Source organism: Pseudorasbora parva, chromosome 15, assembly GCF_024679245.1.
Source record: "Pseudorasbora parva isolate DD20220531a chromosome 15, ASM2467924v1, whole genome shotgun sequence".
In the NCBI taxonomy this organism is placed as follows: Eukaryota; Metazoa; Chordata; class Actinopteri; order Cypriniformes; family Gobionidae; genus Pseudorasbora; species Pseudorasbora parva.
In genome coordinates this window covers 3,383,114-3,403,089 of record NC_090186.1, presented here as the reverse complement: position 1 = coordinate 3,403,089, position 19,976 = coordinate 3,383,114, and the positions used below count along the sequence as shown (strand labels likewise).

The 19,976-nt window shown below is 39.8% G+C and overlaps 2 protein-coding genes across 8 annotated transcripts in view; both read right to left on the bottom strand.

Moving 5' to 3' along the window:
* Positions 1 to 895, bottom strand: part of myo6a (myosin VIa) — an 82,032-nt gene extending 81,137 nt beyond the window's left edge. For all 5 annotated transcript variants that reach the window (XM_067416734.1, XM_067416735.1, XM_067416736.1 and 2 more), the window contains exon 1: positions 744 to 895. The gene's annotated coding sequence lies outside the window, so the exon portion shown is untranslated. The remainder of the gene's footprint in view (positions 1 to 743) is intronic.
* A 2,629-nt stretch (positions 896 to 3,524) lies between these two features.
* Positions 3,525 to 19,976, bottom strand: part of senp6a (SUMO specific peptidase 6a) — a 76,632-nt gene continuing 60,180 nt past the window's right edge. For all 3 annotated transcript variants that reach the window (XM_067416739.1, XM_067416740.1, XM_067416742.1), the window contains 9 exons: positions 18,416 to 18,532; positions 15,708 to 15,830; positions 15,526 to 15,618; positions 14,716 to 14,915; positions 12,755 to 12,828; positions 11,902 to 11,990; positions 10,432 to 10,500; positions 6,359 to 6,509; positions 3,525 to 4,248 (listed from right to left, as the gene is read on the bottom strand). In XM_067416739.1, coding sequence (XP_067272840.1) covers positions 4,048 to 4,248; positions 6,359 to 6,509; positions 10,432 to 10,500; positions 11,902 to 11,990; positions 12,755 to 12,828; positions 14,716 to 14,915; positions 15,526 to 15,618; positions 15,708 to 15,830; positions 18,416 to 18,532 — 1,117 coding nt within the window. In that variant the 3' untranslated portion in view covers positions 3,525 to 4,047. The remainder of the gene's footprint in view (positions 4,249 to 6,358; positions 6,510 to 10,431; positions 10,501 to 11,901; positions 11,991 to 12,754; positions 12,829 to 14,715; positions 14,916 to 15,525; positions 15,619 to 15,707; positions 15,831 to 18,415; positions 18,533 to 19,976) is intronic.

Below are 19,976 nucleotides of genomic sequence, written 5' to 3'. Positions count from 1 at the left end.
ACCTGTAGGTGTGTTGCTGTGGTCATGCTGTTCAACACACACACATACATACACACACATACATACACACATACCACACACACACCCCTCTCATGTTTCTTTCATTGTAATGGACAGACAGACCACAACATCGTTCCCATATGAGCTATTCCTCAGACAAGGACAGGTGTGCGTGTGTGTGTGTGTCCAACCTGTATGGGACAGGTGACATGTGAAGGTTCCCAGAGAGCAAAGGGCATTTACAACTTCTTATGACACAGCAGAAGCATTTTACCTACAAAACAATATCCATTGAGCTTTCATAGTCATTCAGGTGAATAAAAAAAACAACAACACAATAGTCTGGAAGTGAAAGTCTGCCGTGGGTTAAACATTTGAATTCCTTGCACAAGCAACATTTGCAAGGTAAATGAGGTTCGAGTGAGCAGGAAACGGGTATTTCTGACGTAAAGGCCTTATGGATGATCATACACACAGTGCATGGATCTATAATAAAGATGCATTAATATAAAGCGGCACTGACCATCAGCTGATCTCAGAGGTGTGACACCCAGACACAGAATCATAAAAGCACGCGCGTGCACACACCAAGAACACACTTATGCTGCGAATCAGCTCCTGTTTTCCTCCGTCTTTGCTAAAACTAGCACTTATCCCAGTTTTCTTTAATCAGATTGAAGCACACACACTCGCATCCGACCTAAAAGCCCAAGCGAACATCACACAGAGATGATGAAACTCACCTCCGTTGCTCCTGCCCGTGCAGTCAGTCGGTAAAGTGTGTAGGCATTCACATGAACTCAGACCCGGTGTCCCGGATGTTGATCAGCCTCCACTCCCGGGATGAAGTCCACGCTCCATTGTGACGTCACGCGCGTCCATGGAAGCGCGCCTGCCTCCGCGGTGTGTGTGTGTGTATGTGTGTGTGTGTGAGAGCCGAGCTTCATCCCACATGAATTCACCCACGTGATCAAATGCATCGCTTTATGAAACACCACACCGGAGTCTCTGATGAAAGTGAAGCATGCTGTAATAATGGCAGGACTGTTGATCTGATCTTTAATGTCCTGACTGTTTGATGAATGAGCAACCGCGCACTCTAGTGTTTTCCAGTTGAAAATACACGAGCCATTCTATAATTAGGGTTACATTTCATGTCCGTGGACTCAATTATCAATTTGACCAGTTTTTCTTAACTTTTCACTTCAAGCAATGATTGCTTTTATATCAGGGAACATTTCTTATTAATTTAATACAAAAATCTAACAGATACCTCATACCTGTCTTTTATCTCGCAAAAATGTCATATTTTCATACTGGAATTTGCTGTTTTTGTGCTGTCCGATTCGGTAAATATGAGGTTTTGATCTTCAGATTAGCACTAAATGCATGTTTCTGAATATATCTCTTATAAATATTTGTCCAAAATAATCATTAAATTATAAGAAAGGTGTTTTTAAATCAGCAATGGTTTGTTCCAAAGTCACATGTCGTTTTTTGGAGGTAAATTATAACTTCTCCTCTTCAATAAATTATCTAGAATATTATGTCTGCACATAGATTAATTGACCGTCAACTGTGTTATCAACATGTTCTGGTAAACTTGCAATGCAAATTATATTTATAAATGTGTAGAGAAAGAATTTAAAAACATAAATTAATCTAGATCAACTACCAACTAATAATCCAAAGCCAGCAGTTTGCACAAGACTTAAAATGGACGAAATGTCACCTGTGTTACCTGTCAACTTACTCATCAACTGTGACAGTTGACAAGGATTCACATGGTTGACAATTCAATTAAAACTTTTATTAATTACTTGTAATTATTTTTGCTGAATTAAAAGAAAGTTACCATTTTAAAGAGTTTTCTCTTTTCCTTCTAATGTGTCCGGTCATCGGTGTTACTCCTGTCAACTGTGTCACTTGGTCTGTCAACTGTGTTATGTGTGGTTTTTATGTCATAAATCTTTTAAACGTGAACTAAACATTCAGAAAAATAGATAGGGATGTCTCTTGAGATGGAAATCTTGGTAAGGATGGTAAATAATACTAAATTCAGCATACTGTGGATTTATGACACAGCATTTGTCTGTAACAGTTGACAAAATAATTAAAGCTACACTGTGTACATTTTTTAGTTTATTCTTAGCTAAAAACACTTAGTTCTTTCAAAAATATATGTGCTCATTAATGTATATTTACTTCTTTCAAGTAATAAAGTATTCTCGTAAGTTTATAATATGCCATTGAAAATCCATACGGGTGAGGGGTTCGAATGCCGGTCGCCATGTTGCTCCTCCATCTTGAAAGTACATTAGCCAAAGAGGGACATACCCGTAAATTCAAGCTTCGCCTTTCGCGTTTTAACACTCGATGGCACCGTGTCGAATGTGAAGAGGGGGATTTTCATGTTAATCTTGGACTAAATTGGCCACCGTAGGAGTTAAAACAAAATCAGAATTGAGAGGAACAGAAGCTAATATTCACTGGATGGTCATAAACCTTTACACCGCTAGATGAGGAAAATATCACACAGTGGAGCTTTAAGCTCATGTGCTGTGTTGCTAATAATTTAGATGGAGCTTGGATGTTGCTCTTAAATGAAAAAAACAATAAAAATACTGGTATTTAAAGGAGCTGTGTGTATTCTTTTGAGAATCTATTGACAGAAATACAATATAATATACATATCTGTGTTTTCAGTGGTGTATAAAGACCTTAATGAACTATAAGGTTTTATTACCATTAAATTAGTGATTTCTATCTACACACACCTACAATGATCAATGTGCAATGGTCTCCTTACAATGAAGCCATTTTGCGCCACCATGTTTCTACAGTAGCCCTATCATCTGACTGTGCCGACAAAATGTTTTGGATTTTGTGTTGATCGGCAAAACTGTGTGTGTATGTGTGTCTCTTTAGCTCCGCCCACTGCACGCCTCCACAGACTCGGCTGTTTTCTGAAATAATTGGTACAGTATAGCACAGCAGCAAAGTTTTAGTTATGATGCCAAAAATCTCTGCAATGCTTTGGCATATGGACACCAAACTTTGCATGTCATTGTCGCCTTACTCTTACCACACCACATCAGTTTGGTCACAGCGCCACCTATTGGTCAAAAGTGATAAGACAATTAAATCATTACTTGTGATTGTATTTTTGATATATATTTCACAGGTGTTATTCTATACATTATGAATATAATCTGATGTACTACATTCGACAAGTTGTCATCACATGACCTACTATCAGACTTTAACATGTAACAAGCTATTTTTTGCCTACTATTTAGTAGCAAAGTATGTGATTTCAGATGCAGCCCATGTCTTTTCCATTTCACGATGGAAATACCATGTAATGATACTTAATCACTGGCTACTTTACAAAGTCTACAGAAAAACAGTGTTAATTTTGACTGGATCGTGTGAAAGTGCCATGAAGACCTCAAATCAAATGTTGTGAATCAATTGAAATACTGTAAACCAGACATTCATAAAGAAACAGGCCTCACTGCGGACACGTCATATTCTTGTATTAGACAGTACCAAGGCAAGTGTGCACTCTCGAACGGCAAATAGCAGAACATTGAAAAATGATTTCAATTTCGTTGTAAATCACAAATTTTGCGTGGATACTGGTTTTTACAAAAAATGAGTTTCCTTCAGAAGCATTAAGTCCAAATGTAATACTGAACAGTTGTTTTTAATCCTCTAGGCACATTCGAGTAAACCGTTAGATGAACACAAACGTTTATTTCACAGATGGTGCAAATTTTAAATGTGATGCATCAACAATAAATGAGGCAAACTCAAAAAGGCATTTAAAAAACAGCAAAAGTAAAAGGAAACGCCTAGCTTATGTACACTATTTATTCAATACATAAAAAAACAAACACTTTCATATTTCGCATTATCGAAACTATAAGAAATCAGGAAATAACGGCAGAGTTGTCCAGCAGCGAACAATCACACAAGGCCCTGATTGGCTTTTAGTGTTTATAAGTCATGTGATGGCAGAAGCGTAGCAGCGTTGGGCAGAGCTCAGGATGTGATTGGAGGGATTAGATCAGCTGACTCCAGGGTCTCGTTCTCATCCGTCTGTCCCGCTCCCTCCAGATCGAGCTGCTGTTGAGTCTGAATCTTCAGGATGAGCTCCTTGATCTCTTCCCGCTTGGTTTTCATCCTTTGCTGAGGGAACCAATCCAATAAATTCATGGGGAGATCAAAGCTCGGAAGAGGAGTCTTAAAAAGAGAAAGAAATAAATGCATTAAAACATGATTATTGCATTAGTTACAAAAGACAAAGCATAAACTAAACAGTCAACTCACGGTGGATGCGAGGGTACGGCTCTATGATTCAGAATCGCAGTCATAAAAACTGAATTTACTGAACGCAAAGTTTTGGTTTCACAGAGGGTGAAATTAATGAATATATCACAAGTAGGTCAGTGCACTTTAATCAATGTCTATGAATATTAAAATCCTGCATGTTCTTGTGTCTTGAGTGAATGGATGATTTAATTGCTCACTCTCACACTCTCTCTCTCTCTCTCTCACACACACACACACACACACACACACACACACACACACACACACACACACACGATGCTCACGTTTCTCCATCTCACATAAGGACATCAACGCATGAACTTCTTCTCCAGAGCCGCTCTCAGAATCACTTCATCAGCATTTTACCGTTTAAGTTGAGAAAAACTACCGTCATATCATTAACACTAGGGATGCACCGAATCCAGGATTCGGGTTCGGATTCGGCCGAATATTAGGCTTTTTGAATGGGTTCGGTTTCTGCCCACTGCACGCCTCCACGAGCTCGGCTGTTTTCAGAAAGAATTGGTTCAGTGTAAATATGATAAACTAAAGACTCTTGAGAGATATGAAGGATCAACACTACTCTATAGATACTCAAGATTACCATCAGACTGGCAGACACAGTGTGTTATGAGCCCTTTAATAATTCTGAATGGATCAGTATAGTTGCTCCATGCAGTCCTTTGGCGTCTCCCTGCGGTCTTTTTTGGTATGCCAGGTTGACTTAATGCTACACTGTGTAACTTTTTTAGTTTATTCTTAGCTAAAAACACTTAGTTCTTTCAAAAATATATGTGCTCATTAATGTATATTTACTTCTTTTAAGTACCGTATTTTCCGGACTATAAGTCGCTCCGGAGTGTAAGTCGCATCAGTCAAAAAATGCGTCATGAAGAGGAAAAAAACATATATGAGTCGCACTGGACTATAAGTCGCATTAGGGCAGACCGGGAGCCGCGCGCGCATGCGAGCACCCGCTCGCGAGCACTCGCTCGTGCCCGCTTCACTGCATAACCGAGCAGAAGAAAGAAAGTTTGAAGTGAGTGAGAAACGTGTAAGTGACTGGTGAAAAGCAGAGGTTACTTTAACTGTAATGAAGAAGAAAAAGAAAGCTACTTGCGGACTGTAAGCAAGATGGCCAGAGCTGAAGGAACGAGGTTCGAATGCCGGTCGCCATGTTGCCCCTCCATCTTGAAAGTACAGTAGCCAAAGAGGGACATACCCATAAATTCAAGCTCCGCCTTTCGCGTTTTAACACTCAATGGTAACCGTGTCGAATGTGAAGAGGGGGATTGCCATGTTAATCTTGGACTAAATCGGCCACCGTAGGAGTTAAAACGAAATCAGAATTGAGAGGAACAGAAGCTAATATTCACTGGATGGTCATATACCGTTACACCGCTAGATGAGGAAAATATCACACAGTGGAGCTTTAAGGTTGTTTAAAGGGATAGTTCACTTTAAATGAAAATTGTGTCATCCTTTACTCACCCTCAAGTTGTTTCAAACCTGTATGAGTTTCTTTCTTCTGCTGAACACAAGGGAAGATATTTAACCAAACAGTTATTATAAACAGCCATTGACTTCCATAGTAGGAAAAAAAAATACTATGGAAGTCAATGGCTCCAGTTAACTGTGTGGTTACTATCATTCTTCAAAATATCTTCCCTTGTGTTCAGCTGAAGAAAGAAACTCATACAGGTTTGAAACAACTTGAGGATGAGTAAAGGATGACACAATTTTCATTTTAAAGTGAACTATCCCTTTAAACCAAAATGACTTTTTGTTTATGTCTACGAATTTCTACAAAGTGTGTTTGAAAAAAAGCACACAGAAGGTTATAATAACATGGAGTTGAAAAGTAATGTTTTTGTGAATATAAAAGGTAGTGGTGGTGGTCCTTGCGGGATTGATTCGGAGAAGAGACGAGCCTTGGAGTAAAACAGTTTGGGAAGCACCGTTCTCGATGTTTCAGGACCTGGCTTTATTGTGGAGGAAGCCATGTTATGTCCCCTCTCACCTCGAAGAAGCTCTCCACATACTGCAGCACGTAAACGCCACAGTCACTGAAGTTATCCTGCTGGGGCACACGAGGACTCGAGCCCTTCATCACCTCTTTCCCAAAACTCCTCGGGGATCCCTTCTTCACCTCCCACTCCACCTCCAGATACCTGCACAAACACACACGAGAACTCAAGGCCACTCGCCTGACTGTCTAAACACTCAGATTCTCCATGATTCCCACAGGAAAAACACTATTATTTTTGGTTAGAGCTGTCTGACTGGTGTGAGGCTGAAAAAACTAAATCAAGGAACTCTGAGAAAACAAAGGAAATTAGCATCTGAACTCATTCATACAGTTAGGGTGCTTTCACATCTCTAGTTCGGTTCATTTGGTCCGAACCAAGGGCAAACAATTATACATTGTTGCAGTTTTCAGTTTTTTTGGTTCCTTTTCACACCACACTGATTGCTTTGGTCCGAACCAGTTGGAACGAAACAAAACTCAGGCAAGTGACAACATCCACATCACTCATATACATTCACCTGACTGTTAATAAATTGTTACACTTTGATTGATTCTGACTTGCTCTGGAATTATTCAGGTTATGAACGGGCATAATTTCAACAAAGAGTTAAATGGAATAATTAAATGTGTAGTTAAAATATTAAATATAAATGACCAAATAACCAATTGGCATTCCAACCTAAATTCTAAATTATGGAGTCACATAATCAGGAATTGGAATAAAATCCCTTTGCCCCGCTGAAAAGACCGAACGCACAGCGACCTTCACCCGCTAATCGTTAGCCTCCATTGTGATAATTTGGTCGGGCTTACACTGGAAGAGATTGGAAAAGGAGAGCAGTGTGCTTCGCTTCATTATGCTTGTGGTAGCAGAAAGTGTAAAGGTGCCAAGCGAGTAATCCAGCACCCTGAAAGCGTTCCACCCATAGGGGCGGCCATTGCTAACCAAGCCATCACCTGCTGTTAGCATCCCATTGACTCCCATTCATTTTTGAGTCACTTTGACAGTGAATAACTTTACATCTGAGGCGTTTAAAGACTCCATTTGTCCATTGTTTATTTCTAAAGAAACACGACATTGTATAAAAGGCTCCGTTACCTTGTATCTTACACTATCGCCCCGTAGAAGCTGTTTTTGTAAAAATAGGCTAACGATTGTGTCATAACCAACGCGACTCTGTCGAGAAATTACCGTATAGACAGGAGGAGACGCTCGGAAGCAATCTTTACTGTCTATAGCCCCGTTTCCACCAAAATTACCCGGAACAATTTGTACCAAACTTTTTTACAGGAACTTTTCTCCCCCCAGACCTGCAGCTGTCTGCGCTTCCACCGCGATCTAAAGTTCCGAGAAGATTAGGCAGATTAGTCCGGTGATGTAGGACTGTGTGCGACTGCTCCTCCAAGTCAGTGAAGGACAGTAATCATTTGTGTGTGTACCGATTGAAAGATTTAGTGAACTGTTTACATGAGACGTTATCTAAACCGATCTGGTGTTTACATGTGATGACTTTCAATCGCAATCATTTTGTCACATGCAGTTTGTCTGCCGCACCAAAAATGTCAGCGCTGTTTTCTCCAGCAGCTGGAGTGTGTTAACTGTAGCCATAGCAACTCTTAACGGCCACCAGGACTAATACAGTATTATTTACAGCTATTTGTTGTAAAGTGTAATAATCATCTCAGAAAAAAAAATCTTCTGTCAGGCACAGTTAAAGTAAAAACTGCCCGGGGCAATATACGCTGTGTCATTACTCCAACATTATCTTCATAACTCACGAAATAAAATGTTTACCCCTCAGAAAAATGTACTTTCCTCTCTTGTCAACATGAGCGCGGCGCGCGCCGTCACGTCATGTAAGGACACACACTTAAAAGTAATCGGTCAGGTCGTTTACATGGTGAAAAAAAATGAATAACGAGTATGGAAGAGATTCAAGCTGTGCTGCTTTTGCTGGTTATGTATAGGTTTACTAAAGAGGTAATTAACAACGACAGAAAAGAGCACTAATATGCAGATTCAGCAGCATGCAGCATATTCAGAAAGCTTGTAAAGCTAGATTTAAAATGACAATGTATATTATTATCAGCTATTACGGACATTGAACGTGAGATGACTGAGACGACCGCGCGCCACCAGACAGAGAGCAAAGACTGATATTTACTGAACGCAGAACGAACCTCGCAAAAGACTTTTAAAAATGCCGGTTGAACTAAAATGCTGCGTGAGCTCAACCAATCAGCATGTTCAGCGCCCAAGTCCCGCCCTCGAAAGTTCCTGAACTTTGAAAAAGTACTACCTCGCGAGCAGGGCCGTTTGGAGGGGGAAATATTTACCCGGAACTTCATTTATACTCTGGTTCCTGCGGTCTAAACACACGAAGTACCACCCAAAGTTCCTAGTTCCTGGGTAAAGTTCCTGTGGTGGAAACGGGGCTTATGGGACAGTCGGGGGGACGTGGAGACATAAAGTCCGATAAAGTCAAGGGGGAAGAATGGGGAGAAGCCCATAGTGAGCCAAAAGCAACAGGAGAAAATACTTAAACAACGTGATTCAGATTTCACTTTCCACATCTACAATTCTAATTGACTTCACTTTTCGCCGTTGAAGGCTACGGAGTCGCTTTGTCCATTTTTTTTTTACTGTCTATGAAAGGAGCGGACTCAAGAAAGGGGAGAAAGGTAAAACATGCACCCCTAGTTTTTAAATCTAATCCGGATGCGATGAAAACTAAATGTTTACATTTTTAAAGAAATTACACGCAATGTGCTAACATTTTTCTAACATAAATTAGCATGTTTTAACACATCGTCCCTTCAGCAGCCCGTCTTGGACTGACTTGTAAGGTCCAGGAGACTTTGTGAACCTGCTCCATCTCTTCCATCTCAGATAGGCCTACCCTAATTTATGGGAGATAGGGATCTATTTATCACCATTTTATTTTGAACTGTTTTAATTATCCTTGTTTTTATCTTTAATTCTTACACATGGTATTCTTATGCATATGTTATAGGGCTGTCAATGAATATTCTAAATTCGATATGTATTCGAATAGTTTAAAAAAAGCGAATTTCGAAGGTGAAAATTAATATTCAAATGGAAAAAAAGTGAAAAAGAAATAAATAAAACGCCTGCAGTAATAGAGGCGTGTCTGCTTTTGCTCATGGGGGTTCAGGGACAGGTCACAGGAGTCACTCTCAGAGCGGTCAACTCGACCGCGGCAGAGAAAGCGATTTTAACTCCAAAATCTAAAAAGCCATGTCTAGAAGTACTTTGGATTTTGGTCGGTAGGAGGTAAAATTGTTGAGCCGTGAGATAAAGTTGTATGTAAGATACAGTTAGCATACCCTGCCTCATTTTATTTAATGTTAAACAGAAGCATTACTAAAGTGAAGGCTATTCTACTGACTGAAGAGATATTGTATGAATAAAGGATAAATGCACTGCTTCCACTGGTGTGATTATTCACCGTTGCATGTCAAGGAAAAGTTCCATGTTTAGCACAGCACAGCTCGCTCGAGCGTTCAATATGCTGTAAAACTTACATTAATATTAATAATATTTGTTTCAATCATTGAATGAAGCCTGCTATAGTTGGGACAAGAGGCGACCTTAAATTGCTTACACAAAACTCTTGTTTAGCCCTCAAAGTTTGTTAATTTAAACCGTTATGCGCGGAGAGAGTGAGGTCTGGGTCTTGGCCATTAGTTAATTTACTTGTTTTTGTGTAGGTAATACGCTGTCAAATATGTTTAAACTTAAATAGACTACCTATACAAGTAGTTATTTCTCTTTCTATTAATTTGTCCGTTATTGACTTAATGCACGTTGACAAAATGCGAAACCAGATTTGTTTTTTTTAGAGGGAATATTCAAATGTAATTTGAGCAATTTTGACAGCCCTAATATGTCATCACCATTTTAATACATTTCTATGTAAAGCACTTTGAATTGCGATTGTGTATGAAATGTGCTACACAAATAAACTTGCCTTGCCTATTGTTTCAGTAAGTATACGCAAAAACAGGTGGACTAAAGGCTTTATTTCCAGGTAGGAACTTACTCTCGGAGCGTTTTCACCACAGTGGAGCGCGTCGGTCCACGCAGAGAGTCCATGATCAGAATACAAGGCCTGAGGAGTTCAAGAACATGACAATTAATGCCGAAAAAACACACGAGGCAATTCTGAACACCAATTCAACCCAAGTTAAGGAACTGGCCTAGCCTGGGAAAACCCAGACAACTTCCGGCAAATTTAGATTTGCTCTGCAAGTTAGTCTGGCAAAGAGCCCATTCAAACCCATTTCCAATCCGTTGACATCGCGGCACCAATCAGAAACATTAGGGCTTTACACGATGACGACAGCGCAGCGACGGGGAAGCAGATTTTGTACATTACTAAGATGGATGCCGCTGTGAAACTCGTGGGAATCAGCTATCACATCTGTTTTAAGCCATTTAAACGTTTCCTTTTCGTTAAAACCTGAGCAAAGAACAAAACTCGGCTACCAGATGTGGATTACACCGGCTACTGTGATAAGGAGGATGGGGAGTGTGATCACACATACACACACACCTCTGGATCTGGCCTTTCGGTGCTTATTTCCTCAGACTAGATCTGGTAATCATGTAAAAAATATAAATACTTGTAAATAAATAACTAGCATCACTATGCTCAAGTCTGAAAATGTTTTAACACATCTGAAATGACTGAATTTGAATAAAGTTTGTGAGACACAATTTTCCAAAGACTCAAAATATTGCAAATCGCGTTCTAAACGCAATACAAATGCCTTACAACTGGGCGAATGCAATCAGAGCTCGATGTTTTCTGTTCGACCGTCAATCCGAGATGTTTGAGACGCTCTGAGATGCTAATTAGGCTTTCCAAATTTTGCAAAAATGTTGATGGAGTGGCGGCGGACACCAGCTATTATCATATTTATTTTACAACAACGGCACTGTCAGCACGGTCAACGGAATTGCCGTCTCAGATGATTCTCCGTCGCTCTGCTACGTCATCGTCCGTTGGTGACACACACACACACACGTACACACACACACACACGTACACACGCCCCTTTGGAAATGATTTTGTCTTTTCTGATTGGCTCAGGTTTGTGCTTTTACACACCAACCACCACATCAAGTCTCATATCATTCAGATGAAGGGAATGTGTTTTTATTTCAGCAAATGTCTTTTAGGCTCAAAGGGACCCTAAATAGCTTAGAAGGGCTAATGAAGTTGGAGTTTGATCATCGCTTCGTCTTAGTCATTGAAAATGTATTATTTTTTGGTCATACTTTCCATTAGCAAAAATGTACTTCTTGGCAACTCATTGAAATAAGTTGAAGCATTAAAATTACTAACTGGACGTAAAAACAAACTAAAATAAAAATGAATAAAACCTAGAAAATTAAAATGGCAAAAGCACAAGAAAAAACTTTAAATTAAAAACTAAAACATAAAAATAAAAGCTAATTCAGAATATGAATATGTTGTTGACAATATGTGAGGAATATGATCTCTCACTGTTTGCAGATGGTGGGTTTGGACGTCCATTCTGGTCGGTCGAAGTTCCCGCATTCATCCACCAAAGTGCCGTCATCGCTGCACTCATCCTGAAAACACAGAGAACAAGAAACAACACCACGGGTCAATGAGTGAGAGAGAGAGAGAGAGAGAGAGAGAGAGAGAGCGAGAGAGAGAGAGAGAGAGAGAGAGAGAGAGAGAGAGAGAGAGAGAGAGAGCGAGCGAGCGAGAGAGAGAAAACTCCTGGGCAAAGAAAAAGCAAAGCTGGAATCGAAAATACGTCATTATTTACAATTGAATAAAATATTATTAAGTTATAATATAAAATAATATATCACATAATTAACAGATTAATATCATTTTTATTACAATTAATGTCATACCATGAATTAATATAATAATTAAATATACCGGTAATATAATTATTTTAATATAAAATATATATCATGATTCAATTAATTAACACATTAATATAATATATTTCATAATACAGTTAAAAAGTTACATAAAATATATAATATAATTAACACATTTCCATAATTATTTATATATATTAATTCATTTATAAAATATAATTAATTTAAATAATATACTACTGTGATCAAAGATGAATTTTCAGCATCAGTTCACATGATCCATTTCTTATAATTATCAATGTTGAAAACAGTTGAGCTGCTTCAGATGGCGATACATTTTTTACATAACTCTAATAAGCAGAAAGTTTAAAAGAACAGCCTTTATTAGAAATCGAATGTCTTTACTGTCACTTTTGATAAATTTAAGGCATTGAAGTATTATTTCCTTCCAAAGCAAATAAAACTGAGCCCAGATGATCCAAGCGGAAGCGAATTACCGGACATGAGCTTTGGTCATCAGAGAACTGGGAGTCGTCTGCTCCGTAGCACTCGATTATTCGGTGTAAACCATCTGCAATGAAAGCCAAATGTTAGTCGAGCTTCACATCTATGGAGGACCAAATTACTCAAACTTAAAGAATTCAATAAAACAACAATTTAAATTTACCAGTTTATTCTGAAATGATTCAATAATTTGTTAAAGCGACACTTTGTAACTTTTTTTGTTTAATCTTAGCTAAAAACACTTAATTCTTTCAAAAATATATGTGCTCATTAATGTATATTTACTTCTTTCAAGTAATAAAGTATTCTCGTAAGTTTATAATATGCCATTGAAAATCCATACGGGTGAGGGGTTCGAATGCCGGTCGCCATGTTGCTCCTCCATCTTGACAGTACATTAGCCAAAGAGGGACATACCCGTAAATTCAAGCTTCGCTTTTCGCGTTTTAACACTCGATGGTAACCGTGTCGAATGTGAAGAGGGGGATTGTCATGTTAATCTTGGACTAAATCGGCCACCGTAGGAGTTAAAACAAAATCAGAATTGAGAGGAACAGAAACTAATATTCACTGGATGGTCATATACCGTTACACCGCTAGATGTAAATATCACACAGTGGAGCTTTAAATACCGTATATACCCGAATATAAGACGAGGTTTTGTGTCCTATAAATAGGCTGAAAAATGGGGGGTCATCTTATATTCGCGATATAGACAAAATCACATATCTATTAAACTGACGATAACAGTTGACGCTCCGCAGCCTCTCGAGGATAAACCACAAAACATGAGCGCCACTCACACTGAGAAACTGCACTAAACATTCAAAATGTTGTTTTTATATTTATAACATGAGATACAATTAAACAAAATCACTCAACAAAGAGTGTGCTTTCCTGAATACCATCATGACTGAAAATGACAATGATTTCATATGACAGCTCCATAAACAATTAATCAGCATTTAGTCTCTTACATTTTAGAGGCAATATTGACTGTTTTTGTTCAGCAGCAAAAATAGCTCCAAACAAAGATCACAGCAGAACCATAACGCATCTCACAGCAACAGTGTGTGTTCCTGAATGATTCAGTGTTTGAATGAATCGGTTGAATCAAAGATTCAATGACCTGTTCGTAAATGACTGCCTCAATCTTGAATGAATCAGCCGTTTGAATGAATCGTTTGAATGAATAACTCAATGACTCACTCATTAAAACTCACCTGCTGCCACCTAGTGAGGTTTAGTTTCATGTTAAAAAATACTTTCTAAAATTTCTAATTTATCCAAAAATACAAATCTCATAACATCATTTAATGCAGTTGTAATTTTTCAGTGTAAATTATTTAATTTGATTGGTAAACAGCCCTTATTTAACAGCCAGTGTCTTATTTTAATTGAATGTAGGCTATAAATTAAATTTAAGAATATAAAGTAAGATTAGGGTTAAAAACACCCTTTAAAAAAGGTAAACATATCACAAATATGCAGATTTCAATATGCCAAAGCTGATTAAACACTGTTGAGAATATTGCTTTTAGAATAAATTATATTTACAAAAAAAAAAAAAGGAATATTTATAAATGTAGCTGACTACACAAGCGGTTCTGCGTGCTCCACATGCTGTGAGTTTAACCTGTTTTTTTCACTAATCCTACCACCAGAACTTCCAGTAAATGGTCTGAAAGTCTAAACTATACAGAAAATCCTTTCACACAAGAAACGAACCGAACCTTTGTTCAGTTTGGTCCGGACCGAGGCTACCTCTTTTCGTCTGACCAAATTTCGTCTGTTTGGTCCGGATCGAGGTACGAGGGAGGGTTCACACCTTTAATTTTGATTCTGACCAAACAAGGGAGGTGTGAAAACGCCCTTAATTGTTTTTTTATTGAATTGATTATTTATTGAATTATTTCATTTTGAGTCATTTGGTCCTCCATACACATCTGCTCACCGGGGACTGGCTTTCGGGTCACATCAGCTGCAGATCTGAGCGGGATGCTTTCCTCCTGCTCATCCGAACCTCCATCTGTGGGCGGGCTGGAGGAGGCGGCAGTGCAATGGACCGGAGCTTGAGGCTGGTAAAGCGGGTTCGGCTCATAATGAGCCTTCTCGAGACCCGGAAAACAGATCACGGCCAGATACCAGTGTGCACTACGGACAGAGAGAGAGAGAGAGAGACGGGTCATGAGATTACAAGTCCATTTAAAAACATGACAATATGCCAACTAGGGGTGTAAGAAAATATCGATACACGTGAGTATTGCGATATTTTGTTTGGCGATACTGTATTGATTCTCAAAAACACTGTATCGATATATATATTTATTCATTTATTTACATCCAAGATTCGTGGCTTTGTGTTCGAATTAAACCACAGACTTTTTACAACCCAACCGCTAGATGGTAATGTGTTATCTCAGAACGCATCTGACGCGGAGCCAGAGAAGCTCAAGGTGAATGTGTGTGTGTGTGTGTCATGATTCGGATCGCATGCCAAACTGCTGATATCACGTGACATTGCCGATGCGAATCATGAATCAATCCGTGGATTCATTACCGTTTGAATCTTTATTGGAGGATTGAACACAAACCCAGATATTAAAATATCTTAAACGGTGTCTGAAGATGAACGGAGGTCTTGCGGGTGTGGAACGACATTAAGGTAAGTAATTATTGAGTAATTATTGTAATTATTGGAAATTTTGTGTGATATATAATGAACAGCTCCTGCGTAACTAATTTTAGATGGAGATAAACTCACGACTCGTTGATGGGCACAAAGATGAAGTCTTTCTGGAAGAGATCCACGTGCCGCGTCCATGTCTTCACTCTGTTGTGTTTCCTCTTCTGAATGCTAAAACAAAAAGACACTTCTGTAAATTAGCCTCAGTCCTAAACGGCACAGTATGCGAGTGAATGTTTGAGTAAATGACGCGAGCTCACGGTATGCTGGACGTGTCGACTGCGTTTCTCCGCTCTCTCTGATTGAGTCTCTTATAGAAGAATGAGCTAAACACATGACTGCGGACAGCATCTTCCTTCTTTAACTTCTCCAAAAACAGGTATCTAGCAGCAGACAGCACACATGCTTCTCAGAAAATGTCAAACTTGCAAACAAAATCAAGTACACCCCATGAAAAGTGGATTTGTCAATGTAGGAAATATAATTCAAAACATTTAAATTGTATATTTTAGTAATGATCTCAGCAGATTAAAAAGACAATGACATGCCAATTTCTTGTGTGGGAAAAGTTAGTACACCCATGTACCACTCCTAAAATTCAATCAAATGTGTTAATTAGTAGGACACACCTTACACCGATCAGGCAGAACAGGTAAACTGAATAACACTGATCATCTCTGGCACCTGTCTTGTCCTCAAAGCTGATGTGATAGAAGCAGGAAAGATGGGCAAGCGTAAGGATTTGAGCGAGTTTGACAAGGGCCAGATTGTGACGGCTAGACGACTGGGTCAGAGCATCTCCAGCTCTGCAGCTCTTGTGGGCTGTTCCCGGTCTGCAGTGGTCAGTATCTATCAAAAGTGCTCCAAGGAAGGAACAGTGGAGAACCGGCCACAGGGTCATGGGCGGCCAAGGCTCATTGATGCACGTGGGGAGCGAAGGCTGGCCCGTGTGGTCCGATCAAACAGACGAGCTACTGGAGCTCAAAGTGCTCCAGAAGTTAATGCTGGTTCTGATAGAAAGCTGTCAGAATACACAGAGCAGCTCAGTTTGTTGCGTATGGGGCGGCATAGCCGCTGACCAGTCAGGGTGACCTCTGACCCCTGACCCCGCCGAAAGCACCAACAGTGGCACGTGAGCATCAGAACTGGACCACGGAGCAATGGAAGAAGGTGGCCTGGTCTGAGGAATCACGTGTTCTTTTACATCACGTGGATGGCCGTGTGTGTGTGTGTGTGTGTGTGTGTGTGGCTTACCTGGGAAACACATGGCCCCAGGATGCACTATGGAAAGAAGGCGAGCCGGCGGAGGCAGTGTGATGCTTTGGGCAATGTTCTGCTAGGAAACCTTGGGTCCTCCATCCATGTGGATGTTACTTTGACACGCTCCACCTACCTAAGCATTGCTGAGACCATGTTCAGCCTTTCATGGAAACGGTATTCTGGTGGCTGTGGCTCTTCCAGCAGGATAATGCTCCTGACACAAAGCACAAATGCTTCAGGAATGGTTTGAGGAGCACAACAACCAGTTTGAGGCGTTGACTCGGTCTCCAAATGCTGCAGATCTCAATCTGATCGAGCATTTGTGAGATGAGCTGAACAAACAAGTCCGATCCATGGAGGCCCTGCCTCAAACTTACAGGACTTAAAGGATCTGCTGCTAACATCTTGGTGCCAGATATCACAGTACACCTTTAGGGGTCTAGTGGAGTCCATGAGTAGACAGATCAGGGCTGCTTTGGCAGCAAAACGGGGACAAACACAATATTAGGTCATAAGATATGCCTGATCGGAGTATAAAAAAATAATAAACTCAAGTTGAGGCCAGTAAATTGAAGCACATAGTGGTAGCATTATACCCACATCAAAGCATCCGCCTGAGAAGGTCATGAGCCACTAAAGGGATTTAAAGACACTTCTAATTTTAGTTTTCAACTTAAAAACGTCTGTTCGTGCATCGTGCACTCTCGAAAACCAACAATATCGGCAGAACAAGAAAGAGAATAAAAAGAGAATGTTTTGGCCATTCATTTACAATGACAATGCGTTTTGGGGCCTGAAAATTCAAGTCTTTGAAAATGATATTGTTATCTTTTCCATGTAAACTACAAAAACGTGAATTTATGAAAAAGGTGACATCACGCATATTAGGCTAGTGACAAATCGTCAAAAAGTGCTTTAGTTTCTGAGATACCCCCACTGTAGGTAGAACTAAACCCAACAATGTTATTCCTCATCTCTATGGTGTCCCATATATGAAATGGATTCTTGGCTAAAAATACTTTACTGCTAAGATTGTTAAACTAACAGATATTGTTATACATCCCAAAACCAAAAAAGGACTATAGAGGAATATAAAAGGAATATAGCCTGTCCGTATGGGAGTTAAGGCGTATAAACTAGTGCAGATCAATCATACAAGCTCTGAGAGCTTTGAAACTTGACATGTTTGTAGTCAGGAAGTTGATTTAACCACTTGAAAAGACTGGATGTTAATATCTTGATGTGTGGAATAAATAGAGACATATAAACACATACCTAAACTAGGCAGACATGCACAAATTGAATATCTATGCAGAATATTTTCATTTACTTTGTGGTTGCTTTGCCAGGTATTATCATAGAAATACATATTGGCTTGTTAGAAAGGTGGGGTTGTGCTGAATCCGACAATATCAAATATGTACATATAGCATTAAAATTCAGTGTTCTGTCTGGGCTAGAAGTAAGAACCGCTTGCGTCAGGGGCTGGTTGTTACGTGTTTAGTCTATAGGCGCATAGTGTTTCTTTACAAAGTGGCATCGCCACCTACTGGCATGCATAATACAGCGTTTATAGTCGTTTGTGTGGATCCGTGTGAACATCAGTATTAATATGAAATGCCCACATGGGACAAAACCTTTCATGGGGTGCACTTAAGCACTGTATTTGGTCTCAACACTCAATATTGATTGAAATAAAGATAATGACTTTAAATAGAAGTCGATGATGACGTCGTTGAGAAACTCTCCATCATTCAGACAGTGCAGGTCCTCGTTGGTTACAGAGATCCCTCCTTTAGCAGGCGGAGGGGGGTAAACCAACAACCTACAGAAAAAAACAACACAATGCAGCCTTTACTGTTTTGTAGATGTATAGAACATTTTGTGTTTCACAAGTAAGGTCAAAAACCCGGCACGATTCATTCAACCGATCCATGCAGGCACTAATGAGGATCCTATCTATCTATCTGTCTATCTGTCTGTCTGTCTGTCTGTCTGTCTGTCTGTCTGTCTATCTATCTATCTATCTGTCTGTCTGTCGGTCTGTCTGTCGGTCGGTCGGTCAAAACACAAATACTGTTGTGTTTCTCTCAGTAACCGATGGTTTCGTGTCTTAAGACATCAATGTGTCTCCACGAGCCACAGGGTTTAATATGGATTTGTATGTGTGTGTGTTTTTTACTCTCATAGAAGTACACCCCATTGACATGCATTATATGAGCAGCTGTTAAGTTAAAAATCTTCATTTGTGTTCTCCTGAAGAAACAAACACACCTACATCTCGGACGCCCTGGGGGTCAGCAGATAAACATCACACGCTCATTTTAGCGTGAACTATCCCTTTAATGCAGTTATCACACACTTACCTACTTTTGCAAATAAACCAGTTGTATCGACTGCAATAAAGACAAAGCTAATGGGACCGATGGAATAAGAAACACATTTTCTGTAATTGGACACACACACACGCAACATATTTCCAGCACTTCAATGTTATTTTTAATGTGATGACCAAACAAATTATTTGTTCACCCTTCTGAGATTGAGATTTGTAAAACTGAACATAAGAGAATGTTATGTTTTTAAGTTGACTAGTTTAATAAATTTGTTTCGTCATATCAGCCAGCCCTAGTTCAAACTACTGGCCTGACTGAGCTAACAGAAACTCTTATGATTGAGCAAAAAAAAAAAAAGTGATGAACACAGAGGTAACGAGTCTTAGAGTCCTGCAACGGGTCGGGTACCCGCATAAAAGTGGCTAAAACGGGTGGATTTAAGACATTTATACAATTCACGGGCGGGGATGCGGGCGGATAATTACCTCTGTGCGGGCGGGTAGTAGCGCAGATGAAAAATATGTGCAATATTTCTGTGGCGAGGTGGACGAGCGATAAGGCGAGCGAGACCGGGGCGTGATGGCGAATGAGCATCACCTGAGCCCTCGAGTCCTCTCATGAGGAGGCATATAAGGACGAGCGACACCAATAAAGGACGAGAGATCACCAGACCTGGATTTGCCGTTGTGTTTACGTTTTATGTGTGGCAGTTGTCCGTGAGGGGTTGCCCACGTTACTTTCGTGTTGTTTAAATTGTTTAAAGTCTTTTAAATGTTCGCCGGTTCCCGCCTCCCTCTTCCCCCGTCGAACATACTCTATTACAATTTCGATGTCCAAATTACCATTACACATACACGCAACAACGATATGCCATTTGACCCATCACGTCACCACCACTGTGACATTGCAACTTTTGTTGATCCCTCTCGTAGC